At 53.9% G+C, this 24579-nt stretch overlaps 1 protein-coding gene across 1 annotated transcript; it reads right to left on the minus strand.

Annotated features, from left to right (window-relative positions):
* Positions 1 to 4341: 4341 nt before the first annotated feature.
* Positions 4342 to 23077, minus strand: GPR157 (G protein-coupled receptor 157). Its single transcript, XM_068538824.1, has 4 exons — positions 22601 to 23077; positions 9908 to 10121; positions 6280 to 6474; positions 4342 to 5832 (listed from the first exon to the last, which is right to left on the minus strand). The coding sequence occupies exons 1-4, from the start codon at positions 22981 to 22983 to the stop codon at positions 5596 to 5598; spliced, it is 1029 nt and encodes a 342-aa protein (XP_068394925.1). The 5' UTR covers positions 22984 to 23077; the 3' UTR covers positions 4342 to 5595.
* Between the last annotated feature and the right edge of the window lie 1502 nt (positions 23078 to 24579).

Genomic DNA, 24579 nt, shown 5'->3' on the forward strand with positions numbered 1-24579 from the left:
GGGGAGACAGTCTTTGGGACTGAGACCTTCACCTGAGGGTGTGATGCTGTCTCCAGGTAGACAGTGTCAGAATTGAACTGCAGGACACCCAGCTGGTCCTACAGCTGGTGTCAGACGATTGCTTGCTGGGGTTGGGAAAAACCACACGCATCACAAGTGTGGAAGGGTGCGCTGTTTGCTGGGGTGAGGAAGGCGGAGGCGACTCCAGAGAGGGGGACAGGTACAGGTCAGAGGAGGCCTGAGAGCTTGGACTGTTCGCTGCATCCCCTGGAGTCCCTCAGGCCGGGTCGCCTGGCCAGACTGTGCCTTGGGTGGTGGTGCTCAGAGCCTCCCTAAGCAGGACGAGGGGGCTGGTGGGAAGGTCAGGGAAGAGGTGATGAAGGGTCACCGAGGGGAGATGGGGTGGATGGGGAGAGGCACACAGCACCTAATGAGGAGTGGAGGGTCTCAGGAAGGTCTCTCAGCACTGGCCGGGAGAGGCTTCTTCCATTTTCTCACAGATAAGCACATAGCATCTGGTTCAAGATATGGAGACCAAGGCAAGAGAGAGTGGCTAAAACACCCTCCCAGGTGGTTGCCCGGAAGAAGCAGGACAGGACACTGCTAATTTTGTATTGTTTAAGTTTGTGTATGCTGTATCTTTTTTTGTGTGATAATTTTATTGTTTTTATCTTTTAAAATTTCTTTTTAATTTTTATTTTATACTGGAGCATAATTGATTAACAATGTTGTGTTAGTTTCAGGTGTACAACAAAGTGATTCAGTTATACATATACATGTATCTATTCTTTTTCAAATTCTTTCCCATTCAGGTTATTAGAGAATATTGAGCAGAGTTCCCTGCTCTATAGTAGATGCTTGTTGGTTATCTATTTTAAATAAAGCAGTGTGTACATGTCAATCCCAGACTCCCAATCTATCCCTCCCCACCAAGTTGCATCTTAATAACAAAATTAATATAAAAAAGATGCAAGCCATTTCTAGGGGCTAGTCAATGTATTTTTATATCAAGACTTTATTTTGGTAGAGCAGTTTTAGGTTTATACCAAAATTGAAGGGAAGATACAGATTTCCCATGTGCCCCCGGCTCCTACACCGGCACAGCCCTCCCCAGCATAAACACCTCCCACCGATGGTACCCTTGTCACCTGGGATGAACCTGCACTGACACATCATTATCACCCAGAGTCCAGAGTTTACATTAGGGCTCACTCTTGCTGTTGGACATTGTGTGTTTGGACAAATGTGTATTGGCAAGTATCCATCATCATAGGGTCATACAGAGTGGCTTCACTGCCCTAAAAATCCTCTGTGCTCCACCTCCCTCCCCCCAACCCCTGGCAACCACGGATCTTTTTACTGTCTCCATAGTTCTGCCTTTTCCAGAATGTCCTATAGTTGGAATCGTACAGCATGCAGCCTTGTCAGATCGAATTCTTTCACTCAGTAATGCATTTATGTTTCCTCCATGTCTTTTCATGGCTTGATGGCTCCTTTCTCTTTAGTGCTGAATAACATTCCATTGTCTGGATGCACCACAGTTTATTTATCCATTCAACTGCTGAAGGACATCTTAACTACTTCCAAGTTTTGGGCAGTTATGGATAAAGCTGCTATGAACATCTGTGTGTAGGTTTTTGTGTGGACATAAGTTTTCCACTCATTTCGGTAAATACCAAGGGGCGTGATTGCTGGTAAGAGTATGTTTAGCTTTGTAAGAAACTGCCCAACTTCATTCCAAAGTGGCTGCACCATTTTGCATTCCCGCCAGCAATGAATGAGAGTTCCTGTTACTCCACATCCTCGCCAGGATTTGGTGTTGTTGGTGTTCTGGATCTTGGCCATTCTAATAAGTGGGTAGTGGTATCTCGCTGTTTTAATTTGTGTTAACTGGTGACACATGATGTGGAGCGTCTTTTCACATGCTTATTTGCTATCTGTGTATCTTATTTGGTGAGGCGGCTGTTAAGGTCTTTGGCCCATTTCTTAATCGCGTTGTTTGTTTTCTTATTGCTGAGTGTTAAAAGTCCACTGTAGGGCTTTCCTGGTGGCGCAGTGGTTAAGAATCCGCCTGCCAATGCAGGGGACACGGGCTCGAGCCCTGGTCCGGGATGATCCCACATGCCGCGGAGCAGCTAAGCCCCTGCGCCACAACTACTGAGCCTGCGCTCTGGAGCCCGCGAGCCACAACTACTGAGCCCGCGTGCCACAACTACTGAAGCCTGCGTGCCTAGAGCCCGTGCTCCGCAACAAGAGAGGCCACTGCAATGAGAAGCCCGTGCACCGCAACGAAGAGTGGCCCCCACTCGCCACAACTAGAGAAAGCCCACGTGCAGCAACGAAGACCCAATGCAGCCAAAAATAAATAAATAAAAACAAATAAAAATTTGAAAAAAAAAGAGTCCGCTGTATATTTTGGTAACAGTCCTTTATCAGATGTGTATTCCCCCCAATCCCCAGTTTCACTGAAAAATAATTGACACACCTCACTGTATACGTTCAAGGTGTACAGCGTGATGGCAATTCACATACCTTGTGAAATGATAACAATAGGTTAGCATCCGTCTGTGTATGGATACACAGATGTGTCTTTTGCAAATATTTTCTTCCCGTCTGTGGCTTGTCCTCTCATTCTCTTGACAGCTGATGTATTTTTAGCTTTACAAAATCCAGAAAGTAGAACAAATAAACAAGGAGCACTTCTGGGAGCAAAGTTCCCAAGATGTAGCAGTTAAAAAAAAAAAAAAGACTTGAAGGCAGGGCTGCAGGGCTGCGAAGGTCTGCACCGAACGAGGCAGCCGGCTCCGATGGCTGGTTTTGGAAGGCTGCTCCCTTCAGAGAAGAGCCCTTGTACCCCAGCAGTTCCCGGCCACCTGGGAGCCTTAGTTGCCAATGCAGAGGGTCACCGGGTGTCGGGATAGACTCGTGCAAGAAGCGAGACATGGTTGGTGGGTCAGTATCTGGAGTGTCTCACTCATGAGAGTTTAGCCCTAAGCTGTGGGTCCTTGGAACTTGGCTCTGTTGATCCTCATATGGGACGGGGCCTGGGAACCTGTATTCTAAACACCACCACCCCTGCTCCCCAACCCAGACCAGGGGTTCTATCAGGCAAACTCAGGAGAAGCGGGCTATACCACCCAGGTGGCCACCTACCTGACTGCATTTGCCCACAGAGAAGGACACAGACGTGGTCTCCAGGGCCCAGCCGTGTGGAAAGCTCTGGACCTGCCCCACAGCACAGGCCCGTCTGAGCCGCCCTGCTGACCCGCACCCACATCAACGGCAGTCGGTTTACCAAATACACAAAAGAGATATAGTTTATTTAATTTAAAATAGCAAGACTTTGGCCTTGACCCAGACGGTCAGGGTTTGCATTACAATTTTGCACGTGCACAAAACCTCCCACGATGCCATTATGCCGAGACGGGAAGCCTGCAAAAATGTTCTTTTCTTGCTGTGGACACAGGCAGAGCTCTGTCTGCACCCTTAACCCCGGGCCAAATCATAACCTTTATTAAGAAACAAAAACAGACAGACACACTCTGAAGCACAAAGAGGCAGAAAGTGTTTAGTAAACCTGAGGAAAAGACCAAGGTTCAGCAAGTGCCTGAGAAGAAAGGCGCTGGGGACTGAGACGCAGCCCCTGTTCAGGCCGAGGTCACACAGCTGTGCCCGGGCGGGTGAGGGTGGATAAACATTAACTACACTGGTCGAGAGAGAGAACCCACGGGGGCCCAGCCACGTGTAAAAGGAACGCACTTTCGTCTGGCTCTGATCCGAGGCAGGGGACCCTCCTGGGCTTCATGATGGTGCTGTTTGCAATGCTCCGGGCACCAGGACGAGCCCCTCCCCTGCCCGCATGTGTCCGCCACTCGCAGTAACATGTTCACCCGTCTGCAGAGACGGGGTGGGGAGCAGAGGGAGGGAAATGGAAATACTCAGCAGCGGCACCTCACAGGCGGAATGAGAACGTGAGGGAGGCCCGGGCACACGGAGATGTTCTTCTCTGAGCCCCGACTCCCTCTGCGGGTGTTTTCCGGCTGCAGCCGGTCCGGGGAAACCCAGGTCTCAGGCCTGTCCTTAGGGGCCATGCCCAGCGCCCTCACGTGGGCCGCTCATGTAAGGGGACCGCCTTACTGACAAGTAGCTTTCTGTAGGGCAGCCCAGAGCTTTCTTCGAATCCTAAAGGGATGTTCACCTCTTGCTGATTTTCATAAAACCTTCTTTTAAAAAGGGAACCCAAAAGGAGCGTTTTGGACCTAGTTCTGTAGAGGACTATTCCTTTCAGAGTCTCTTCCTGTTAACAGATTTTGCTTTTGAGAGTAAAAGAGGAATCAACAGTAGGGTGTGGCTTTGGTTTTAATCCAGAACCCTTTTACAGGTTCAGAAAATCAGTTTTGCAGAGTTCTCATGGGACCCAAGGGAGGGGCACCTATCGGGTTAATTGCACTTTTCTTCCCCAAGGCCCCCCGCACGGTGACAGTTACACCTCCCATTCTTAGCCAGTGGCTTCTGCGACGGAACAGAGAAATTGCTTTCTGACCTAAGACAAAAGGGTTGGTGGAAGAGTCAGAGGTTATAGAGATACGGATGCTTCTTTTAAATCCTTTTTCTTTTAAATCACCCCATGATGCCTGCGTCACTCTCCCCAACCAATCCCCCAAACCTTCACCTTCAGGGAGGAATCAGTATTTGGGTGTTCCCTGACCCTCTGGTCACCTTTCCTATAAAAAAGTAACCTAGCAAGTGAATGAGCCAGATCCTTCCCCAACTCACCCGTTTCAGTCTTTACAAGAACAAACCCAAGTGACAGTGGGGTGTCTGCGGGGACTTCTGCAGTGGCCTCTTCCTGTCCTGTTCCAGCCCTTGCAGTGGAGGAGGGACCTGCATTTTAATTTTAAGTGCCTGGGGGAGACAGGAGTCTGGATCCTGGCCTCTGCTTGAAACTCAAACACAATGCATACATCAAGGGCTGGCAGCCCGTGGAGAGAATTGGGGAGGCCCCAGGAGACCAGGTGCCCCGAGCAGCTGTGTACAGCTGTGCTCATGCTGGTCACCGGCGGGGGGGGGAACCTCCTGGTTAAAGGTAACTGGCCCTTTCGTTGACCTGCAAAGCCATCCAAGAAAAGCCAGGCTCTCAGGGGAATCTCAATGCCCTGACAATCCAGGAATCTGCTCTGTGATACCTCAGTGGGGGCCACGTCGCTGGTACCCCCTGACATTTTCTTGAGGACGGGTGCACAGTGTACATATATCTCTGTGTGCTTTTTCCCACTGGTGTGGGTCCCTCCAGCTGTAAACAGTGCTGTGTGGTCACGAGGCCGACGACGCCCGGACCGCAAGGCAACCCGGCAGTGATCAGCTACCACGGGTTTCCCTGAAGCTCAGTGCAGCCCTCACGCCGACGAGTTCCCCCGCGTGCAGAAGGACGCGGTGTGAGGGGGACGTGCTTGAGGGTCGAGGAGGTAGACAAGCTGAGTCTGCGCTGCTCCCCACGGGGCTCAAGAGCTTTGGCAGCCGAAGGCTCACAGCGCAGCTGACGTCCCGCTCCCTGCAGAGGGGACTCAGCGCCGCCGGCAGCACCCAGGCACAGAACTAGGAGGGGAGCAGCTCGGGCGCTTGGAAGTTCATCTGCGGCCCGCCTGGGCCCCTGAGACTCGCTGGTCTTGGAGGGCGCAGAGGCCTTGGGGGGCCCCCCGGGCTCTCGGCGGCGGCAGCGGAAGGCTGAGAGGTGCAGCAGCAGCAGAGAGAGAGGAGCCGGGTCCGGACGGTGCGGGTGCAGAGGACGAACATGATGCAGTTGGCGCCCCCCTGAGAGGTGTTCCCGATCCCCTGGCAGGGAGAAAGGAAGAGGCGTGAGCGACAGGGCCGGGGCGGGCCTGAACAGCACACGCAGGGAGGCCGGGAAGTGCTGGGGACCCAGGACCCGGTCCTCCACCCCTTGAAGCTGGTCTGCGGGGGACCCTGGCCACGTGGGCCTTGGGCTGAGCACCGGGCAGGCCTGGACTTGCAGGCGTGTCCCCGGGTCTTCCGGGCTGGGAAGGACTCAGGGTCAGTCAACTCTCCCGGGGCTACTCCTAGGCCACTGGACAGCAACTCAACACCCCCGGGCTGCCCCCGAGCCACGCTGACCTTCCACCGTCTCTCGTCAAGGCTCCCTGTGGGGCAGAGCCCTCGGCCTGCCCGCCCTGCTGGGGACAGGGACCTGACCCTGCCGACCCCGCGGTGGGGCCGGGAGCCGCGAGGGCAGGGGGCGGGGGCGGGGCGGGGCGGACCTACGTGCAGAACCACGAGCACCGGCGTCTGCACTGCTGGGGAGCCACAGAGGGTCAGGACGAACCGCACGGTGCTCCAGACCCGGAGGCAGATGAAGATGATCGGGATGAGGACCAGCTTCTTATCGGCCGCGGAGGTGCGGCGCCGGAGCTGGTGCGCCCGGGACACGAGGGGCCGGTACTCGGAGAGAGCCTCATGCTGCGCAAGGAACACGTAAAGCAGACGTGAGCGACGGGGCCCTCCCGCCCCCTCCAGGCCCCTCCAGCCCCCTCCAGCCCCCTCCAGCCCCACCGCAGGCTGCCCTCCCCCCGGGACGCGGAGGTCGTGAGCCGCGCAGTGCCTGACGCCGGCAGCCCAGGTTCCCACCTCTGCCCCGTCTCCTCCATCCACTGCCGGCTCCACACCCCACGTGGGTGTCTAAAGCACGCCGGAAGCTTCTCAGGTCCGAAACACATGCCTGATCTCGACCCCCAGCCTGCTGCATGCTTCCCCATCTCAGCTGAGGGGAGCTCCGTCCTTCCAGCCGTCCAGGCCACAAACTTGGGAGCGGCCTTTGGTCCCTCTCTCTGTGCGACAGCTCACGTCCGATCCATAAGCAAGCCCTGCAGGCCCTGCCTTCAAAACAGACCCAGACCTGGATGTCCACTGCCACTGCCACCAGCCTGGTCCAAGCACCACCACCACTTCTCTGGAGAGTTGCCACTGCTTCTTCGCTGGTCTCGCTCTATCGCCCTGACCACCCCACCCCGTCCCCACTGCAGTCTTAACTCTCAACACAGAAGCAGTGTGGCTCGTTGAAAACCTAGGTCGGATCAAGGCAGTCTTCCACTCAAAGCTCTTGGTGTCTCCCCATTTCACACGTTCCTTACGATGTCCCCAACCCTGGTCTAGCTCTGACCTCATTCCTGCTACATACCCCCTGTTTACTCTTCTCCAGACACACGGGCTTCCTAACGCTCCAAACATGTCAGGCACACCCCACCCCAGGGCCTTTGCACAGGCTGCTCCCTCGAGAGCTGGAATGCTCTTCTCCAACCGTCTATGTGGCTCACTCCCTCAACCCTCTTCAAGTCTTTGCTCCAGTGTCGCCGTCTGGATAAGGGCTATCCTGTCAACCTATTTAAACTGCAGAGGCGTTTCCCAGCTGGTCCTGTCCCCACCTGCAGCTCTTTACCCTTGTCTGCCTTTCACAGCTCTTACCATCCTCCTTCCTGGCCACCATTCACCCTCGTTTGTCAGGCCCATCGCTCACGATCCGCCTTCTCCTCCAGAAGGCAAGCCCCGCCTGTCCCCCGGCCCTGCTGGGTCTCCCCACCCCGCCGGCCTGCCCTGCAGCAGGGGCTCTGCCCAAAGCTGGGGCAGGAAGGAGAGGTGAGCAGCTGCCAGCTTTGGTTTGCCCGCTCCTCGGAATGCCCTTCAGTGGCAGGAAAGGCAGTTCCAGACCACAACCGAATTTGTAGAAATAGATGAAACACACATTGCTCCATAACAAAGATGCGTTTTTGAGCCTGGCCTTCTGTGGGGGACGCTGAAGGCGCAGGTGAGGAGAAGAGCCACACCCCTTGGCATCTCTAGGCACCCAAGCTGCTGCAGCTCGCCTGCTCTCAGAGCACCTGCTTCCTCCCCGGGGCCTTCAGCACCCAGAGAACGGCACCACCCACCCCCTCCAGGACCACACGGGTGGGCGGGGGAGCCAGGCACTAGCCGGGCGCTAGCCAGGGCTGCTGGTCCGCTCTTCCTCGGGGCAAAGCTCACCCAGTTCATTTATTTTTAGTTCTCCCTCCTAGCTAGAGGCAGGGAACGACCGGCACATTCTCACCTCCCTGCTCACTAGCCTTCCTTTTCTCTGGAAACACCCGCAGAGTTGTAGGAGAGGACCATTCTCACATGGCGGGGGGGGGCGGCGCGGGGTCAGCCTCACAGGCAGGGCCCCAGGCTTCCCGCCCCCGCTACACGAAGGGCAGGGAGGAAGACAGACACCCGAGGGACTCCCCTGGCGGTCCAGTGGTTAAGACTCTGGGCAGGAGGGAGAGCTGGCGGTGCCAATTTAAAATCTGGTGGTCAGGGGGACTGCCCTGGCCGTCCAGTGGTTAGGACTCTGTGCTTCCACTGGAGGGGGCACGGGTTCGTTCCCTGGTCAGGGAGCTAAGATCCCGCATGCCCCTCAACATGGCCAAAAGCAAACAAACACATGAAAAGGCAGCTGGGGGAGAGCATGGGGAGGTCCTGGGCAGAGCCTGGTGGGGCTCCTGGGAGCTTTCATCGGGGAGCCCGGAACCTTCCCAGGGCAACGGAAAAGAGGAGGTGAGAAGGGCAGCCCCGGCCCAGGCAGGAGACCAACTAAAAAAACCCTAAGTAGACAAAGAGGATCTCAGACCCATCGCTAAGCCCTGCCAGCATCTCTGTCAACGACTCCAAGCTGAGCCAGAAGAGGGCGGCAGGGAGGGGTGAGAATCAGGTAAATTTTGGAGGAAAAAGAGAGAACCCAAAGTGTGCACCCCACATACAGGGTGGGGGTCAGCTGTCAAGACAGCTGCAAGGAGCGCCTTACACCCTTGGAAATGACCGCTGAGCCAGCAGCACACCCGAAAGTCGAAAGTTGGGGACATTCTCGCCTACAATTTCAGCCTTGAAAACTCAGAGCAAAAAAGAAACACAGGCACCACACCAGCAGAATGAGCTTGGAAGTCTATCCCCAGAGCTTTCACGAGGTTACTGCTCTAGCCCCGTTTCATCTTCCATTGTAATTACACTTCTGCCTCCTCCTAGGAGGGCAGGATCCATGCCTGAGCTCTCATTAGCATTCCCACCGACACACAGAGCTTTTGTGCATAGTAGATGCTCAATAAAAACGCACTGAATGAATGGTTGAGCGGACCAACGGATGGGCTAATCTGAGGCTTCTGGGGGTAGCAGTTTGCTTGTGGCTAGGAGAAAGCCCATACTTTACATGTGCGGAACCGGTAGTCCAGAGCAAAGAACAATTTGGCCAGATTATCAGAGGGAAACCATTCTTTCCTAGAACTTCTGGCCGGAAGTCTAGGAGACTTCAGAGCAGCCCAGCCTATTGATTTATGAATTCCTGAGAGCCTGAAAAGTCTACCACTTATAATATTTTAATCACCAAGGAGAAAGAAGTGAGTTATTTGTATCGCTGGTTGTGAAAGTCTGTGGCCTCCCCTCCTCAGGGGCATGCCAGTTCAATTCTTATTTGGCTACTGTTCATCTTTCAATCAAATTCCTCTCCAGGTTAAGCGACCGTGGTGATCTGTCCAGGAGGGGGCAGTAGAGAGCTGTGGCCCAGAACACAGGCTGAGCCCGCAGTCTCCTTGGTTTCACAGCAGCTCACTCTGAGTTGGGCGAGTCTGGGGAGCCCCTTAACTTCGGTGAGCCCCCGTTCCCTCATCCACAAACGGAGGATAACAGGACCCGCTCCCAACAGGGTTGCATAATTAGCAAACCAGACAACCCACGATGCTTATTAATTCAGCGCACGTCACGGTGCCTGAGGCACGGCAAACCCTCCATCACTCTGGTCGGTCACCAGTCCTGTCCCCTACGGCAGCCAACCCTGATGCCGGGACACAGTGGCCACACAGAGCTCTGGGCCGGGGCCCCGTGGCGCACCTACCGCTCTGTTGATGTGCTTCCGGATGAGGAGGTAGAGCACGGGCAGCGTGACGTAGGCGAGCATCTCCCACACCTTCCCGGTCAGCAGCATCCACAGCACGCGGTCCTCCGCCTCCAGGTCGATCCAGCACCAGCCCACGGACACATCCGACGCGTCGTAGCCGATCTTCTTTAACGTGACAGCCGCCACGGTGATGACCAGCGGAACCCCCCAGCTGAGGAATAAGGAGCAAACGGGAGGCGGTGAGGTCAGACCCGGCTCCCGGCAAAGCCAGCGAGGGCGAAGGGACCGGGATGCTGGGTAGGCAAGAAGGACGGTGCTCTCCCAAGCATGCAGCAGACAGTGTCCCTGGAGAAAGGAGGGGCGGGAGTCCTCAAATCCCCCAACCCAGCCCTGCTCTGCCCAAGCCCTGCCAAGCCCGGGACGCCCTGGCCTCCCACCTGGACAAACCCTCCCAAGCCCTCGGAGGCCGGGTTCTATTTCAGAATTGCCAGGCTCCTCGGAGGTCGGCGCTGGCATGCTGTGGCATCGGGACGGCCGGCTCCTTCCCGCACCGAGGGGCCTGTGCACCGGCCCGCAAACGCCAGCCCACCTGGCCAAGCCTCATCCACACACCCCGCCAACAGTCAGGCCCCCTTGGCCAGCCTGGGCCCAGAGGGGCACACACTGGTGGCTTGGGGTTGTCTGGGTCCCGTGCACCCGCAGCAGGAACTGGAAGAGGGGCCCTGGGCTCCGGGCGGACACATCTACTCGGTCCTGAGCCCTCCTTGCTCTATGGGAAGGGGCGGGCACTGGCAAGGGTCCAAGGGGGCCCACTAAAGCACAAAGCCTGGGCCGGGGGCCCCCTCTCAGTGCAGTGCTGGGCTGACTCTTTTAGAGTTTACTGCAATGGCGACACAGCTGGGATTAGGGCTGGGCCCCAAGGCCCCTCCCCAGTGGTCCCCGCACGAGTCTCCTCGCCAAGCCTTTTAAACCAGTCAGGGGGACACACAGGAGCTATGTGGCGGCCCGGCAGGGTGGTTAAGAGCTTGGACTGCATTGCGACAGGCTGGGTCCGAGTCTCGGCCCTGCCCCACGCGGCTGCAACACATCCGTGTTTTTCTCCACAAAGTGGGGATGATCACGGTGCCTGGAGCAGAGCATCGTTGTTGGTTGTCACAAGAATAAACTCATCAGCGTTACATCCAGCATGCGGGACAGGGTAAGCGTGTCCGCATTTACGACCAATGTTGTCGGTGAGGCTTGTCCCCAGGTCCCAGGATCCGGGCCTGCGGTGTAGCCACCAGGGATGCACGAGGCCTGCGTGGTCTCTGCCCCCAGGAGGACACACGGGCCTACGTGGTAGGTCAGCCGCCCAGAGAACACGCAGTAAGTAAACAGGACAGTGTCATCAGGAAAACGTTTAGTTCAGAAACTGGTTCTGTCTTGAGGGCTCTGTGTAAGGAATATCGACTCTTTCTGAAAGAAGGTCATAGAACAATGATGAGGCCACAGTTGCACTTCGTCTGTTACCAGAACGAGGCTAGAAGGCCTGTGATTTTATAAGGTTCTCCAAATGCCGCAGAGCTGGGGACGAGGCAGGACAGGGATGGCGAGGAAAGGGAGAAAGTCCGCTTCCTGGGCCCAGGAAAGACTTGGTACCTCCTCCCCTCACTGGCCTCTGCAGGAGGGACCAGAGCCTGGGGCGGGTCACTGGGTGCCACCCTCAGCTCTGCTGCCCCGACAGCCCAGCAGAGGCAGAAGCAGCATATCCTCCTTGAAGTCACAAGAGCACGGAAGGGGCCAAAACCCCATAGAAATTAAAGGATGGTGGGGACTTGCCTGGTGACGCAGGGGTTAAGAATCCGCCTGCCAATGCAGGGGACGCGGGTTCAAGCCCTGGTCCGGGAAGATCCCACGTGCCGCGGAGCAACTAAGCCCGTGCACCACAACTACTGAGCCTGCGCTCTAGAGCCCGTGAGCCACAACTACTGAGCCCACGTGCCGCAACTACTGAAGCCCACGTGCCTAGAGCCCGTGCTCCGCAGCAAGAGAAGCCACCACAGTGAGAAGCCCGCGCACCGCAACAGAGTAGCCCCCGCTCGCCGCAACTAGAGAAAGCCCGCGCACAGCAAAGAAGACCCAGTGCAGCCAAAAATAAATACATAAAATAAATAAATTTATTTAAAAAAAAGGATTATGAGAAAGGTACCAAGTTACACTTCAAATGGCTGGAGTGTGTCTATTTTAAATGTTTGTGCTATGCAAAGTTATTGATCTGGTGAGTTAATATATATTAGTGTCAAACCAAAGGGTTACCATTTTAAAACTCACGCCATCCTGGGATTTTAGGACAACACATGTCAGCTATGAGCTCCATGAGGCGAGGGCCATGGGGGTTCACTGCTCTATCCTGGCATCTACACCAGCGCCTGGCACATGATAGGGGCAAAACTAGGACCTGCTGAATGAATGAATGAATGAACTGAATGAATGAGTGAATGAAGTTTGAACCAAGTGACTGAGACAGATTTTCCCAATTTACTCCTTAAATATTCACTGCAAGGGCATTACTGAAAGGAGGTGAACGGCTTTTAAAGGGCTGCACCGTAAATCCTGAAGTTAGAGGTGGGAGAGCAGTGCTTAGGGACCAACAGCCGGCAGGACTGGAGCCGAGGATTCCCACCCCGGCGGGAAGGGAGAGCACAGGCTTGGCGGGAGGAGGCAGCTTCTTTCCCTCCTCGGCATCCCTACGGCCCCTGGGGACCACAGGGTGACAGCCCCACGTTTTACAACTTTAGGTCTGTTGTACAAAAGCTACCCAGTGATGTATTTCCTCTGTGTTACTGGGGTGTGCCTGGAGCTGAATCTGTGATGGAAAATAGCCAGAGGGAAGACCAAATAGACGGCTTTGAAAGGGCTGAGCATGTGGGTTGATCAATCAGAGTTGCTGTTTGAACTCAAGCACAGACAGCAGCTCTGCTGAGGCCAGAAGCTGCCTGGGGAGGTACCTGAGTGGAGGTGGAAGAAAAGGTGACCTCAGAGAGCAGTGGGAATGGAGTCGGAGGGATGGCCTAATAACCCCGCCAAGCAGGCTCTGCCAGACTCGTACTTTACCGGTACAGACAATGGTGTGCTGGTGATGTTTTAGCATCAGAAAGACATCTACGCGCGCGCGCGTGCGTGTGCGTGTGTGTGTACATACACAAACAAACTGATTATGAATTTTACTGATATAAAGGATGTGGGGCACGCGATTTGTAAATAATAATAAAATACACAATACTCCTTATTGTACATTCCACACAGCCAGTTGATTCTCACAGGAGGCTTCTGCTGATTTTTGCGGAACTCTGGTATCTGCAGCCAACCTGTGGTTGCACTCAGCCAATGAGAGTAGTTCTGTGATGAGAAGGTGACTGATGTTTCCATTTTCCTTAATGACTACAGAAACCTCATTAAGTTTCAAACCCTCAAACTCCAGAAGTGAAATGAGGAAAACCTGGGGGGCCAGATGAGAGCTGGGACTTCACTGGGTCGACTTGACATGAGCGACCTCTCTGTGGATCAGGTAATACTTTTCCAACACTGGAAGAATGTTTCTTCTTTTTTCCTGCTCTGGGACATGGCCCCTTCTCAGCACCTCCCCCTGAAATATGCGGCTTCCCACCTGCCCCGACATGGCTGCCGCCAGGGCTTAAGTACAGAGACAAGAAACACTTTTGCATTTAATCTTTACTACTAACATTTTCTCTGTCACTTTCTTAAATCTAGAACAGGGGTCCAGCAAACTAGGGCCCTCAGGCCAAATCCGGCCCAGTCTGTTTTTTATTTATTTATTTTATTTTAAAAATTGGAGTATAGTTGATTTAAAACGTTGTGTTAGTTTCAGGTGTACAGCAAAGTGAATCAGTTATACATATACATATAGCCACTCTTTTTTAGGTTCTTTTCCCATATAGGTCATTACACAGTATTGAGTAGAGTTCCCTGTGCTCTACAGTGGGTTCTTATTAGTTAACTGTCTTATACACAGTCATGCGTATGTGTCCATCCCAAGCTCTCGATTCAGTCTGTTTTTTAACAAAGTTTTACTGCATACAGTCACACTGACTGGTTATATATCATCCATAGCTGCTTCCAAGCTACCAGAGCTGAGCTGAGCAGTGGCGTCGGAGATCACGTGGCCTGCAGAGCTGAAAATACTATCTGGTCCTGTAAAGGAAAAGTTTGCTGACATCTGCTCTACAAATCAACAAAAGTATAATTAGGGGACTACCCTGGTGGCGCAGTGGTTAAGAATCTGCCTGCCAATGCAGGGGACACGGGTTCGAGCCCTCGTCCGGGAAGATCCCACGTGCCGCGGAGCAACTAAGCCTGTGCACCACAACTACTGAGCCTGCGCTCTACAGCCCACGAGCCACAACTACTGAAGCCTGCGCACCTAGAGCCCGTGTTCTGCAACAAGAGAAGCCACCGCAGTGAGAAGCCCACGCACCACAATGAAGAATGGCCCCCGCTCGCCGCAACTAGAGAAAGCCCACGCGCAGCAACGAAGACCCAACTCAGCCAAAAATAAATAAATAAAATAAATTTTTTAAACAGTATAATTAGGACCTAAGGAGTTTTGAGTATGTTATTTTTGTTTTTAATGCAATTTATTTAATTGTACGTTTATATAATTTAATTTTTAATGATGTTCTATCTAACAATCAGCCCACAAAAAGCCCTGAAATTTAACAATCGGGTCCCGCAAGCCGGCTCCAGGCCACCACTGGACAGAGGATGAAAAGGACAGGGGGCTGAAGCTGCCCTGCCCCAGGCTCTCACCTATAGAGCCAGGAGAAAAATCTGTTTGGCGACCTCAATAAGCCAAGCTGTTCTCTGGCCAAGTGGCCACCCTGAGTTGTAGGTGGTGTCCAACTCTGGGAGGAACTCTACAAAGACATGTGTGACCTAATTCCCACTTTCCAGAAACATCTACTGCTAATTTCTGACATGCACCACCTAACAGTTTTTTATCCCTTCAAAAAAAAAAAAAAAAAGCAGCCATCAATCAAAAAACAAACAAAATCAGAACAAGTAAGATACGGCCTAACAACAGCACATGTAAAACAGACCAAGGGCTGTAGCTGACTGGGACCCAGAAGGTATGTGGTCGGAGGGGTTGCCCTGATGCCCAGACGTGGGTGATGGAGAACAGCCAGCAAACTGTCCTGCCTCAGTGTGGACACCTGGGACCCACATTCTAAACCTGACACTGTGAAGCTGGCACCAGAGCGGGCATGTGAGGACATGCTGGGCCTGGAGCTGAGCCTCGAGTGTTGGAAGACTCTTGGGGACGTCCTGCTCCAGAGCAGACTCAGGCGGCCGAAGGAAAGGGCAGGTATCCTGCTCAGTCCCAAAGCCAAGGGCTAAACTGTCAGCATCCCCCATCAAGGGGAGGAAGCCATGTGACCATGTGCAGCAGATGCTATGAAAGGCATTGAGGAGGGACATGGTTAAAGCCGGTGACCAATGAGGCTCCTTCTCTCCAAACCTGTGATCCAGGCGGAGGAGAAGCGTGGCTGGGGTCACCTAGATGGAGGGGGCCTGCAGACCACTCTCTGAGCAGAATCACCCACTTGGAGGGGCAACAAGAGCTGCTCCCAGAGGTGCCCAGGCCCCAGCTTTCACGTGTGTTTGCCTGGAAACCGAGGCCAGACTCCAAGTTGGCTTCTTCCCCCTTCGGAGGCAGTTATAGGCTGAGTATGTCCCCTCCTGCCACCAAATTCCTGTGTTGAAGTCCTAACCCCCAGTACGTCAGGATGGGACCGTATCTGGAGACAGGGTCTTTAAAGAGGTGATTAGGTTAAAATGAGGTCACTGGGTGGGTCCTAATCCAATAGGACAGGTGTCCTTGTAAGAAGAGATTAGGATGCAGACACTCACTAAGGGACGACCATGTGAGGACACAGGGTGCAGACGGCCGGCCGTCTGCAAGCCAAGGAGAGAGACCTCAGCGGAAACCAACCCTGCCTACACCTGGATCTCCGATTTCCAGCCTCCAGGACAGGGAGAGAAGGGATGTCTGTTGTTTAAGCACCCCACCCAGTCTGCAGGCTTTGTTAGGGCAGCCGCAGCAGACGAAGGCAGATGCTCTCTACCAACTCTGGGGGAGAGACATGCCAGGACAGGGGATGGCAGCCCAGCCCTGGGACACCCCCCGACACCCAGACCAGCAGAGCTGGGGGCCCTCAGCAGGCTTAGGGGAGGGGTAAACTGACAAATGCCCTGCAGACTGGTCATGAGCTTGGTTTTTGGGACTCGACATTCACTTTGTTCTTCAGTCGCCCCGTGAGAAGCTGAAGCACCGCGGGATCAGCCGGCCGGTGAGCAGGCCGCGTCCCACACCTGGATTCCGTGGCATGTGTCAGACGACCACGGGAGGCGGCCGGTGCCCACGAGAGCAAGGCTCTGGGTTTCCTTCAGAGTTCCCAGTCTGCCCAGCTGGGGATCTTCTGAAACCTGTCCCACCAGTCAGGGAGGGGCACACCTGTGGTGACAGAGCCGCTTTCACAGTCCGGGCTGGGAACACCCTTCCCCCTCCGCACCAAGGGCTCAAGGTCTGCTCAATCCACCGTTGGATTCCTGCACTCCCCCCTCCCCCCAAACCTCCCCCTTCCTACAGATCTCTGGTGGGGGGTGGCACCTGATGGGAAGACCACAAGAGGGTCTTCTCCCCCAAACAGCAGAGCCTGGTCCATGTGCCTGGGGCCTATGGAAGGCCCTGAATGTGACCATGACCCCAAGATGCTCTGAGAACGAAACTATCCGGCAACCATGTGCCAGTTTCCAAAGCTCTTGGGAGCAGGACAGAGCCGGGCCCGGAGGGATGCAGCTGCAGGAAGCACGGCCTGGTGAAAGGAATCCAGGCCCGAGGAGTCCGCCTGGAGGTTTCTGCCCCAACAATGGGCTCTTATTGTTAAGGGTGGGGCAGGGGCAGGACGTGGGAGTTCAGGATGTCAGCCACTGACCAGGCCATCATGAGGTCAGTCGCTCGGTAGCCCTGGCCGCAGAGGTGGGGAAAGGCGTCCAAGGGAACTTCTAAACACTCAGCCCCTGGCACGGGCCTCTGCAGCCCTGGTTCTGTGGGTGCCGAGGTGCGCTCTGCAGCGCTCAGGGACGCTTTCCTGCCCACCTGGGCCCGGGGTAGAATCTGACTCTGCCCCGGCAGGGTCAAGGGGCAGCCTCTGGGGCCGTAGCGGGTGCCCCGCGGACATGCAAATGCAGCACAGAGACCTCACTGCAGCAGGGCCCTCAGCAAACAAAGCCGGTTTAGCTCTTGTCATTTTGGGGAGCACCGTCTGATGTGGGGTGCTGTTCATGCAACCACTGGGTTCACCCCCCATTCAGACACTGCCCACCTGGGGCCTTGTCACTGGGCCCCGCCGTGAGTGAGCTGGTGTCTGATTAGAGAGCTCACAGGCTCTCCCCTTCGGGGCCCACGGGTCCCCTTTTCTCTGCGCTGGAACTTCCCCATCCCCACAGCAGGGGTTTTCACGGTGAACTTGGGGTGCCATAGACTTCTCTCTTCCTCCAGAGCCTCCAGCAAATGCCAGAGGGTGGGTGGGCACGTGGGCCGGGGGTCATGCCCACACCTATCCCCACTTCAGTGCAGCCAGAAGAAACCCAAAGGCTGCTCGAGGCAGCCAGCTCGGCTTGGGCTCCACTTCTGACGCAGCAAGATGAGGCGCCCTAGCCTGACCTCCCCCCACAATCACAGGACACACCTGGCCCAGCGGCGAGGGGACAGTCCGTGACCCTGCCGTACTGGTTCAGAAGAAGCCCACCACCTTGCAGGGGAAGAGGGGCTGAAGACTGCTTTCTATAGGCAGGTCACCTTCTGCAGGGGGACAGAGACGGTCTCATGCTTATCTTATCTGAAAGGAAATGACCGCGCCCATAGCCGCTGCAGGCTAAGCTGCCCAGCCCTTTCTTAGGTGAGAACTGCAAACAAACCGCCACAGATGCTTATCCACATGCATGTAAAATATGGGTACAGACTTAGAAAACAAACTTGCGGTTACCAAAGGGGAAAGGGGGGTGGACAAATTAGGAGTTTGGGATTAACATAAACACACACACTATATAAAAGAGATAAACAACAAAGACCTACTGTATAGCACAGGGAACTATACTCAATATTTTGTAATAATCTATAAGGGAAAAGAATCTGAAAAACAACATAAATATATAATGGAATCACTGTGTTGTTCATCTGGAACTAACACGACATTGTAAATCAACTATACTTCAGTCAATCAATAAAATATGTGGTGTCGGTATCATGGCGCCTCCACAGCTAAGACACAGTAGAAGGGGACTTATCACAGGGCTTTCCCTGAACACAGAATATTCTCACACTTTAAAAATGCGGCAACATCCAGAAGAGTCACCTCAGAATGCTGTCGGAATCAGGGGATGTGAAACCCTTGGGTGAGACTTTGAGGAGTTCCAGGAGGTTTATCTCGACAAGATCCTTATTAATTACAAAAGGAAAAAGAGTAACTGTGGTGGAGAACTGGCAGATAACACCTTGACCAAGCAATCAAAGTGAACATCACCGGGAACGGAACAAATCAAAGTCGCCAGCCACCACCAGGTAGGAAGCGAGAACAGGTTTCTGTGAGATTCCAGCCCAAGGTGCAGATCCTGAATCCACTCCCGAGGAAGCATCAGGCAACCCAGGTGAAGGGGGACATCCTACACAATAACGGGCCTGTACTCTTCAAAAAGACCAGTCGTGAAACACCAAGGAAGACGGAAACACTGCTCCCGACTGAAGGAGGATAAAGAGGCATGAAAACAAAGTTCCTTTGCTATCGGCGACCTTATTAGACAACTGGCAAAACCTCAATAGATCCACAATCAGATTTTTTTTTACCAGACACACACACATATTTTTTTCTTTTTAGTTGCTTTGCCTTTTTCCTTCTTCACATGACACAATCAGATATTAGCACTGCTCCACGTTACTCTCTGCTTTGGGGAGGTGTACGTGGTCACGCAAGAGACTGTCCTTGCCTTTTGGAAATACATGCACACTGAAGGATTTAGGAGTTGGGGGCATCAGGTCTGTAACTTACTCTTTTTTTTTTTTTAATTTTACATTTGGCTGTGTTGGGTCTTCGTTGCCGCACGCGGGCTTTCTCTAGTTGTGGCGAGCAGGGGCTACTCTTTGTTGCAGTGCGCGGGCTTCTCATTGCGATGGCTTCTCTTGTTGCGGAGCGCGGGCTCTAGGCGTGCGGGCTTCAGGAGTTGCAGCACATGGGCTCAGTAGTTGTGGCTCATGGACTCTAGCGTGCAGGCTCAGTAGCTGTGGCTCACGGGCTTAGCTGCTTCCCGGACCAGGGATCGAACCGTGTCTCCTGCATTGGCAGGTGGTTTCTTAACCACTGCACCACCAGGGAAGTCCCTGTAACTTACTCTTACATGGTTCCAGAAAAAAAATAATTGGAGAGGATAAATAAAGCTAACATGGTAAAGTGTTAATAATGGGGGAAATCTGGAAAGTTAAAAATAAACGATTGTCGAATTATCTCTCAGTTTAAACAATTATTGTCAAGGCCAAGAGACACGATGGAATCCTAAAAGGGGCACTGACCTTGAAGTTATCACCCTGAGCCTCCTGCGAACAGCTCTGTGGCCTTGGGAAAGTCTCATCAGCTGTGGCTGGAGGGTGACCATCTCTGGGTGAGTCCCCTGGGTTATGGAGGATCAAAGCGTGATCCTTGCAAGACCTCAGGAGCCTGACGCAGCTTGTGATGACAGGCAAGTTCTCTGAGGATAAAGTCTAAGCTGCCCTCCTTCCCCAATGAGATAAAGTCTTTCTGTAAAGGAAACTATGTCAGGCATTATGATGGGGTCCCAGGGGCCATGCAGGCGCTTTGTGCGAACTTGCCTACGACTCTCTCCAGCCTCCTGCGGTGCATGGCTGCATTTAGTTTTATAGATGGCTTTCCCCACTTAACGTTGTATCATACCGTTTAAAAAATATATGACTTATAGAGTTCATGGCCAGTATTTAATGGCAGCATAACACCTCTGGGTGGGGTGTAGTCTATAACTTACTGATCCCCGATTTTTTGAACATTTAGGTTGCTTTCAAATTCTCATCGCTGTTCTGGCTAACACTGCCACGCAAACTCCTTTGCACATCCAACTTTGCATGTAATTTGGTTTATCTCCTTAGACTAGATGCCTATAAATAGGATTGCTGGGATCAAGGGGTATGAACCAAATATTTTCTACATGGATTATTCCAATTTACATGGCCAATAATAATGTAGGAAAACACCAGCTTCATCTGCATTTATCACATTAGTATCCTGCCTTACTATTTTTTTCCCTCTAATTTACTGAGAGAATGGTACCTCATTGTTGTATTGTTTTGAGTATTCGTGCTTTTACTATTTCATCAGACTGTCCTTTGTCGGTTTCTCAAGATATTTGTCAGTTTTTTAAAAAAAAATCAACTCATAAGAATAGAGAGAGCAACCTTTTGTGTTGTCATATTTTAAAATATTTTCCGGGGGACTTCCCTGGTGGTCCAGTGGTTAAGAATCCGCCTTCCAATGCAGGGGATGCGGGTTTGATCCCTGGTCAGGGAACTAAGATCCCACATGCCGCGGGGCAACTAAGCCCGTGTGCCGCAACTACTGAGCCCATGCGCCACTAGAGAGCCTGCGTACCACAGCTAAGACCCGACGCAGCCAAAAATAAATAAATATTAAAAAATAAATAAATAAAAATAAAATATTTTCCAAGACTGGAAGGTTTGAAGAAGAGAACTGATTTGCAGTCATTTGAAATGGTTAGCGAGTGGTGCCTGGGCAGCGAGTCTGAAGATGAGATTTCCCACGCCAAGAGGTCCTTCAGCAGCAACGAACTAATCCTCCAAAGAAAGACACTGAAGAGTCCTTAGCAATACAGTCTGGGAGGATCTAGGTCAATACATGAACCTGTTGGACAGGTCTTACCAAGTCTCACACCAGCAACATGAGTGCTGACTTCTGACGAAATAAACTGTCAAAGTCCCTTTCTAGCTTGGATACAAGTAATTTTCTTTCTTTCTTCTTCTTTTTTTTTTTTTTTTTAAGAAGCAGGTGGATCACATTCAACAGACAAGAGGAACAATTCGCTTCCTTTTTATGGCCACAGAAGGACACATGGGCTTTCTTAGGAGGCCTTCCCTAAGCATCACAGAAAACATCCCTAGAAGTGAAAAGAAAGGTTTCTTGGGAAATGTCTTTTCTATAGGAGCTGCACCAGGTTCGCTTTATCACTTGAAAAATACGTTGTATTCAGTATTTTTCAAAAGAGGGGGAAAAAGACAAGAGAATCTTGCAAAGAAAGTCTTGGGCTCCTTTTCAAGTACACGTGAGCTCCACGCTGCCCACAGCCAACCAGCCTGCCAAGGACGGGGTCTCCGAAATGGATGGTGGGATCAGGTTGGATGTGTGGGGGGGAGGCAGCCCCTCTCTCTGTGGGTCTCTGCAGCACCTGAGGCACGTCTGAATGGCTCGCTACAAACATTTTGACTTGAACAGCCGAGAAGCAGGCCGTTTAGCTTCCCAGGGACCAGCTGGCCTCCATCCAACGGCTCTGAGACCTGGAGGTCAAGTGACTCTTGCAGGCTTGTGACCTCACTGTTGTGACACCCAGGTGACCTGTCTCTACCAAAGTGCTGACTATCTTCAGTCCCTTGGAAAGAACTCAAGTATTTAACAGAGAGGACCTATAATTAGGGCAGCATTTGGTACTCCTATCTGGAGGAAGGAGAAGAGGAAAGAAGCTCTATAAAATTCCTGCCTTGGGTTCACCAGAGGACACCACCAGACGTTTGAATCTTGAAATTACACCAGGAAGGGGCCAACCTTCTTCCATAGATGAGGGCTACTTGGATGAGACCCTTCAATGCCAGGGCAGGACAAGGCCTTGGTTTTCTCTACTCTCAGAGACTCCAGGCCGCTGGCTGCCCTCTTCCAGACCAGCCTCTGCCTCTGACCTCAATTTCAGAGTTGCTGAACTCCGGAAAGAAAGATAATCTAGAACAGAGATAACAAGAGATTGGGGCCTGAGGTTTAGAGACGAGCAAAGATAAAATACACAAGACTGTCCTTCCTAAATTTTACAGCTGAAGCACTGCATCTGGCACAGGGCTGGGTGGAGGGCAGCCTGAGAGTGGCTGAATGCACCACACCTAACTCATCCCCCAGCCTGGCCAGGTGCTTCTCCCCATCCCCATGGTCAGCAGAGATGGCAGGAGCGCACTGAAGCAGGAGGCCAAGGGCCCAGAGTGGCCTCGCCAGCTCTCCAGGTGCTTCCAAGTTACCAGGGCCGGGCTCTGAGGGCGAGCTCTGCCCACCCACCCCCCACCCTCCAGGGCCTGCGCTAAGGCGCCCACCTCACTGGGAGGCTAGGGCTGGGGCCGCCTCAAAGGGGCGCCCCCTGCGGCGATGTTCAGGACAAGTTCATCTCCCCGGCAAGCCTAGCATCATTCTGCTGGCCCAGGGCTGTCCCGGGACAGGAGCAGACACTGCCCGCCGGGCGCCTGGCCAGGGGTCCAATCAAGACGCAGGGCCCAGAGGGTGGCGAGGGCCACAGGGGCAGCAGACAGGATCCAGGCAGGGGTCACTGGACCCGAGGGAAAGCAGCGTCGCCGCCACCCACCTGACGACGTGGAAAGCACAAAGCAGGCGGCCGTCTCCGGGGCCGCGCGACGTGCGGACGATGCTAAGATACAGGTAGAGGGCGATGGCCACCGTCCAGAAGAAGGAGCTGGTGTTGGCGAAGGTGGAGAGCGCGCCCTGCAGCACGCAGTCCCACGAGGGGCCCTCGAAGTCCTGCAGCACCCCGTAGAAGTAGGAGGCGGCCGAGAGCAGGTCGGCCAGCGACAGGAAGAGCAGCAGGCCCCGCGCCCGGCTGCGCAGGTCGGGCCACAGGCCGTGCGTGGCCACCAGCAGGCCCGAGCCTAGCGCGGAGAGCGCGCACGATAGCAGCACCACGGCGCGCTCCGACGGCACCAACTCTGTGGGGGGCGCGGGAGGTGGCATGGTCAGGAGCGGAGCGGGCCGGGGCCGGGGCGCCGCGTGCGGCCGCCGCCGCCGCCGCCGTCTGGGCACAGACCAGCGAGCGGCTCACGCCCCGGTGCCCGCTCCGCCCGCGTCTCGGCCCCTCCCGGGCCTTCCAGGTCCGCCGCCCAGCGGCCCAGCGGCCCCGCCCCGCCCCTGTCCCTAGGCCCCGCCCCCGCCCCCGCCACGCCCCCGCCACGCCCCCGCGCCCTCCACGCTCCACCCCGCGGCGCCCACGCCCCGACCACGGCCGCGCCCCGCCCCCGCGCCCCACCCTCGCCCTCACACCACGCCCCTGCGTCCTCCACGCTCCACCCCGTGGCCCTCACGTCCCGACTTCGGACCCGCGGCCGACCCCTGAGCCTCTCCCGCGAGTCCCACCCACGCCCCGGCGCCGCGCCCCTGTGCCCGCGTCCCTAGGCGCTCCCCGCAACCCCCGGCCCCATCCCCAAGGCCCCGCCCCTGCCCTCCCACCACACCCCTGGCGCCCTCGCTCCACCCTGCAGTCCCCACGTCTAGTCTGCAGCGCCGCACTCCCTCCCCCCACCCCCACCCCATCCTCCAGAGGCCTCTGCTCTTGCCAGCCGAGTAGGACGCCCAGTCCTGGGGAGGGATGCACTGACAGTTTTTTAGGGCTAATATTACCTTCTTTGTTTACGGCCAGCATGTGTGCGGGGGTGGGGAGGTGTCTTGGCGGGGTGGAGGCAGTCTTTCCACTGGTAGCAACAGCAGCTGTCAAAGTGATCCTCGTTCCTTAGGCAGCCGTACCGGAGGTGTGCGCTGGTAGGGTGGCGGTGGTTACTTCCTGAACGGGGAGTCTCCAACTTTTCTTACAATGAGCACGCTATTTTGTTAAATAAAGCTTATTGTGTGAAATTGTTTTAAAGAAATTGAAACATTAATTCCCAATTTTACTGGGTTTTCTCTTTTTTGAAAATTTCATTTTTAAAAAATTGGGTTACCATTCACGTGCCGTAAAATCGGCCCTTTTAAATGTACATTTATAGCATATACACAAGTTTGTGCAACCATCCTCATTATCTAATTCCACAACATTGTTATTGCCTCAAAAAGAAACACAGTCGTGTCAAAAGAGAGGTAACAGGTCCCAAGTGGTGTCACTTGTGCTAAGTCGCGTCACCAAACCAAGACTTCATACCTAACCTAACTGCGGTTTCAAGCTCTCCTACGAATGTAATCTTAACCAGTCAGTCTGGAATTTCCTGGTCAGCACTAGTGAAGTAATCCTTCTGGTATACCCCTGCCATCCCCCAAAGGAAGGCGACCTTGCCTGAAATACTCAGCTCTTTGCTAGACTCATTTCCTTGTCCCATCTCTTTCTGCCTGTAAAAGTCTTCCCTTTTGTACGGCGCTTCAGAGCTCCTTTCTATTTGCTAGATGGGACGCTGAGTGATTCATGATCGGTGAATAAAGCCAATAAGATCTTTACAATTTACTCAGTTGATTTTGTTTTTTAACAGTAGTCACTCCCCCTGCCCCTCGAAGCTACTAATCCACCTTCTGTGTCTATGGATTTGCCTCTTCTGGGCATTTCACAGAGGTGGAATCCAATAGGTG

Source organism: Eschrichtius robustus, chromosome 3 (assembly GCF_028021215.1).
Source record: "Eschrichtius robustus isolate mEscRob2 chromosome 3, mEscRob2.pri, whole genome shotgun sequence".
NCBI lineage: Eukaryota > Metazoa > Chordata > Mammalia > Artiodactyla > Eschrichtiidae > Eschrichtius > Eschrichtius robustus.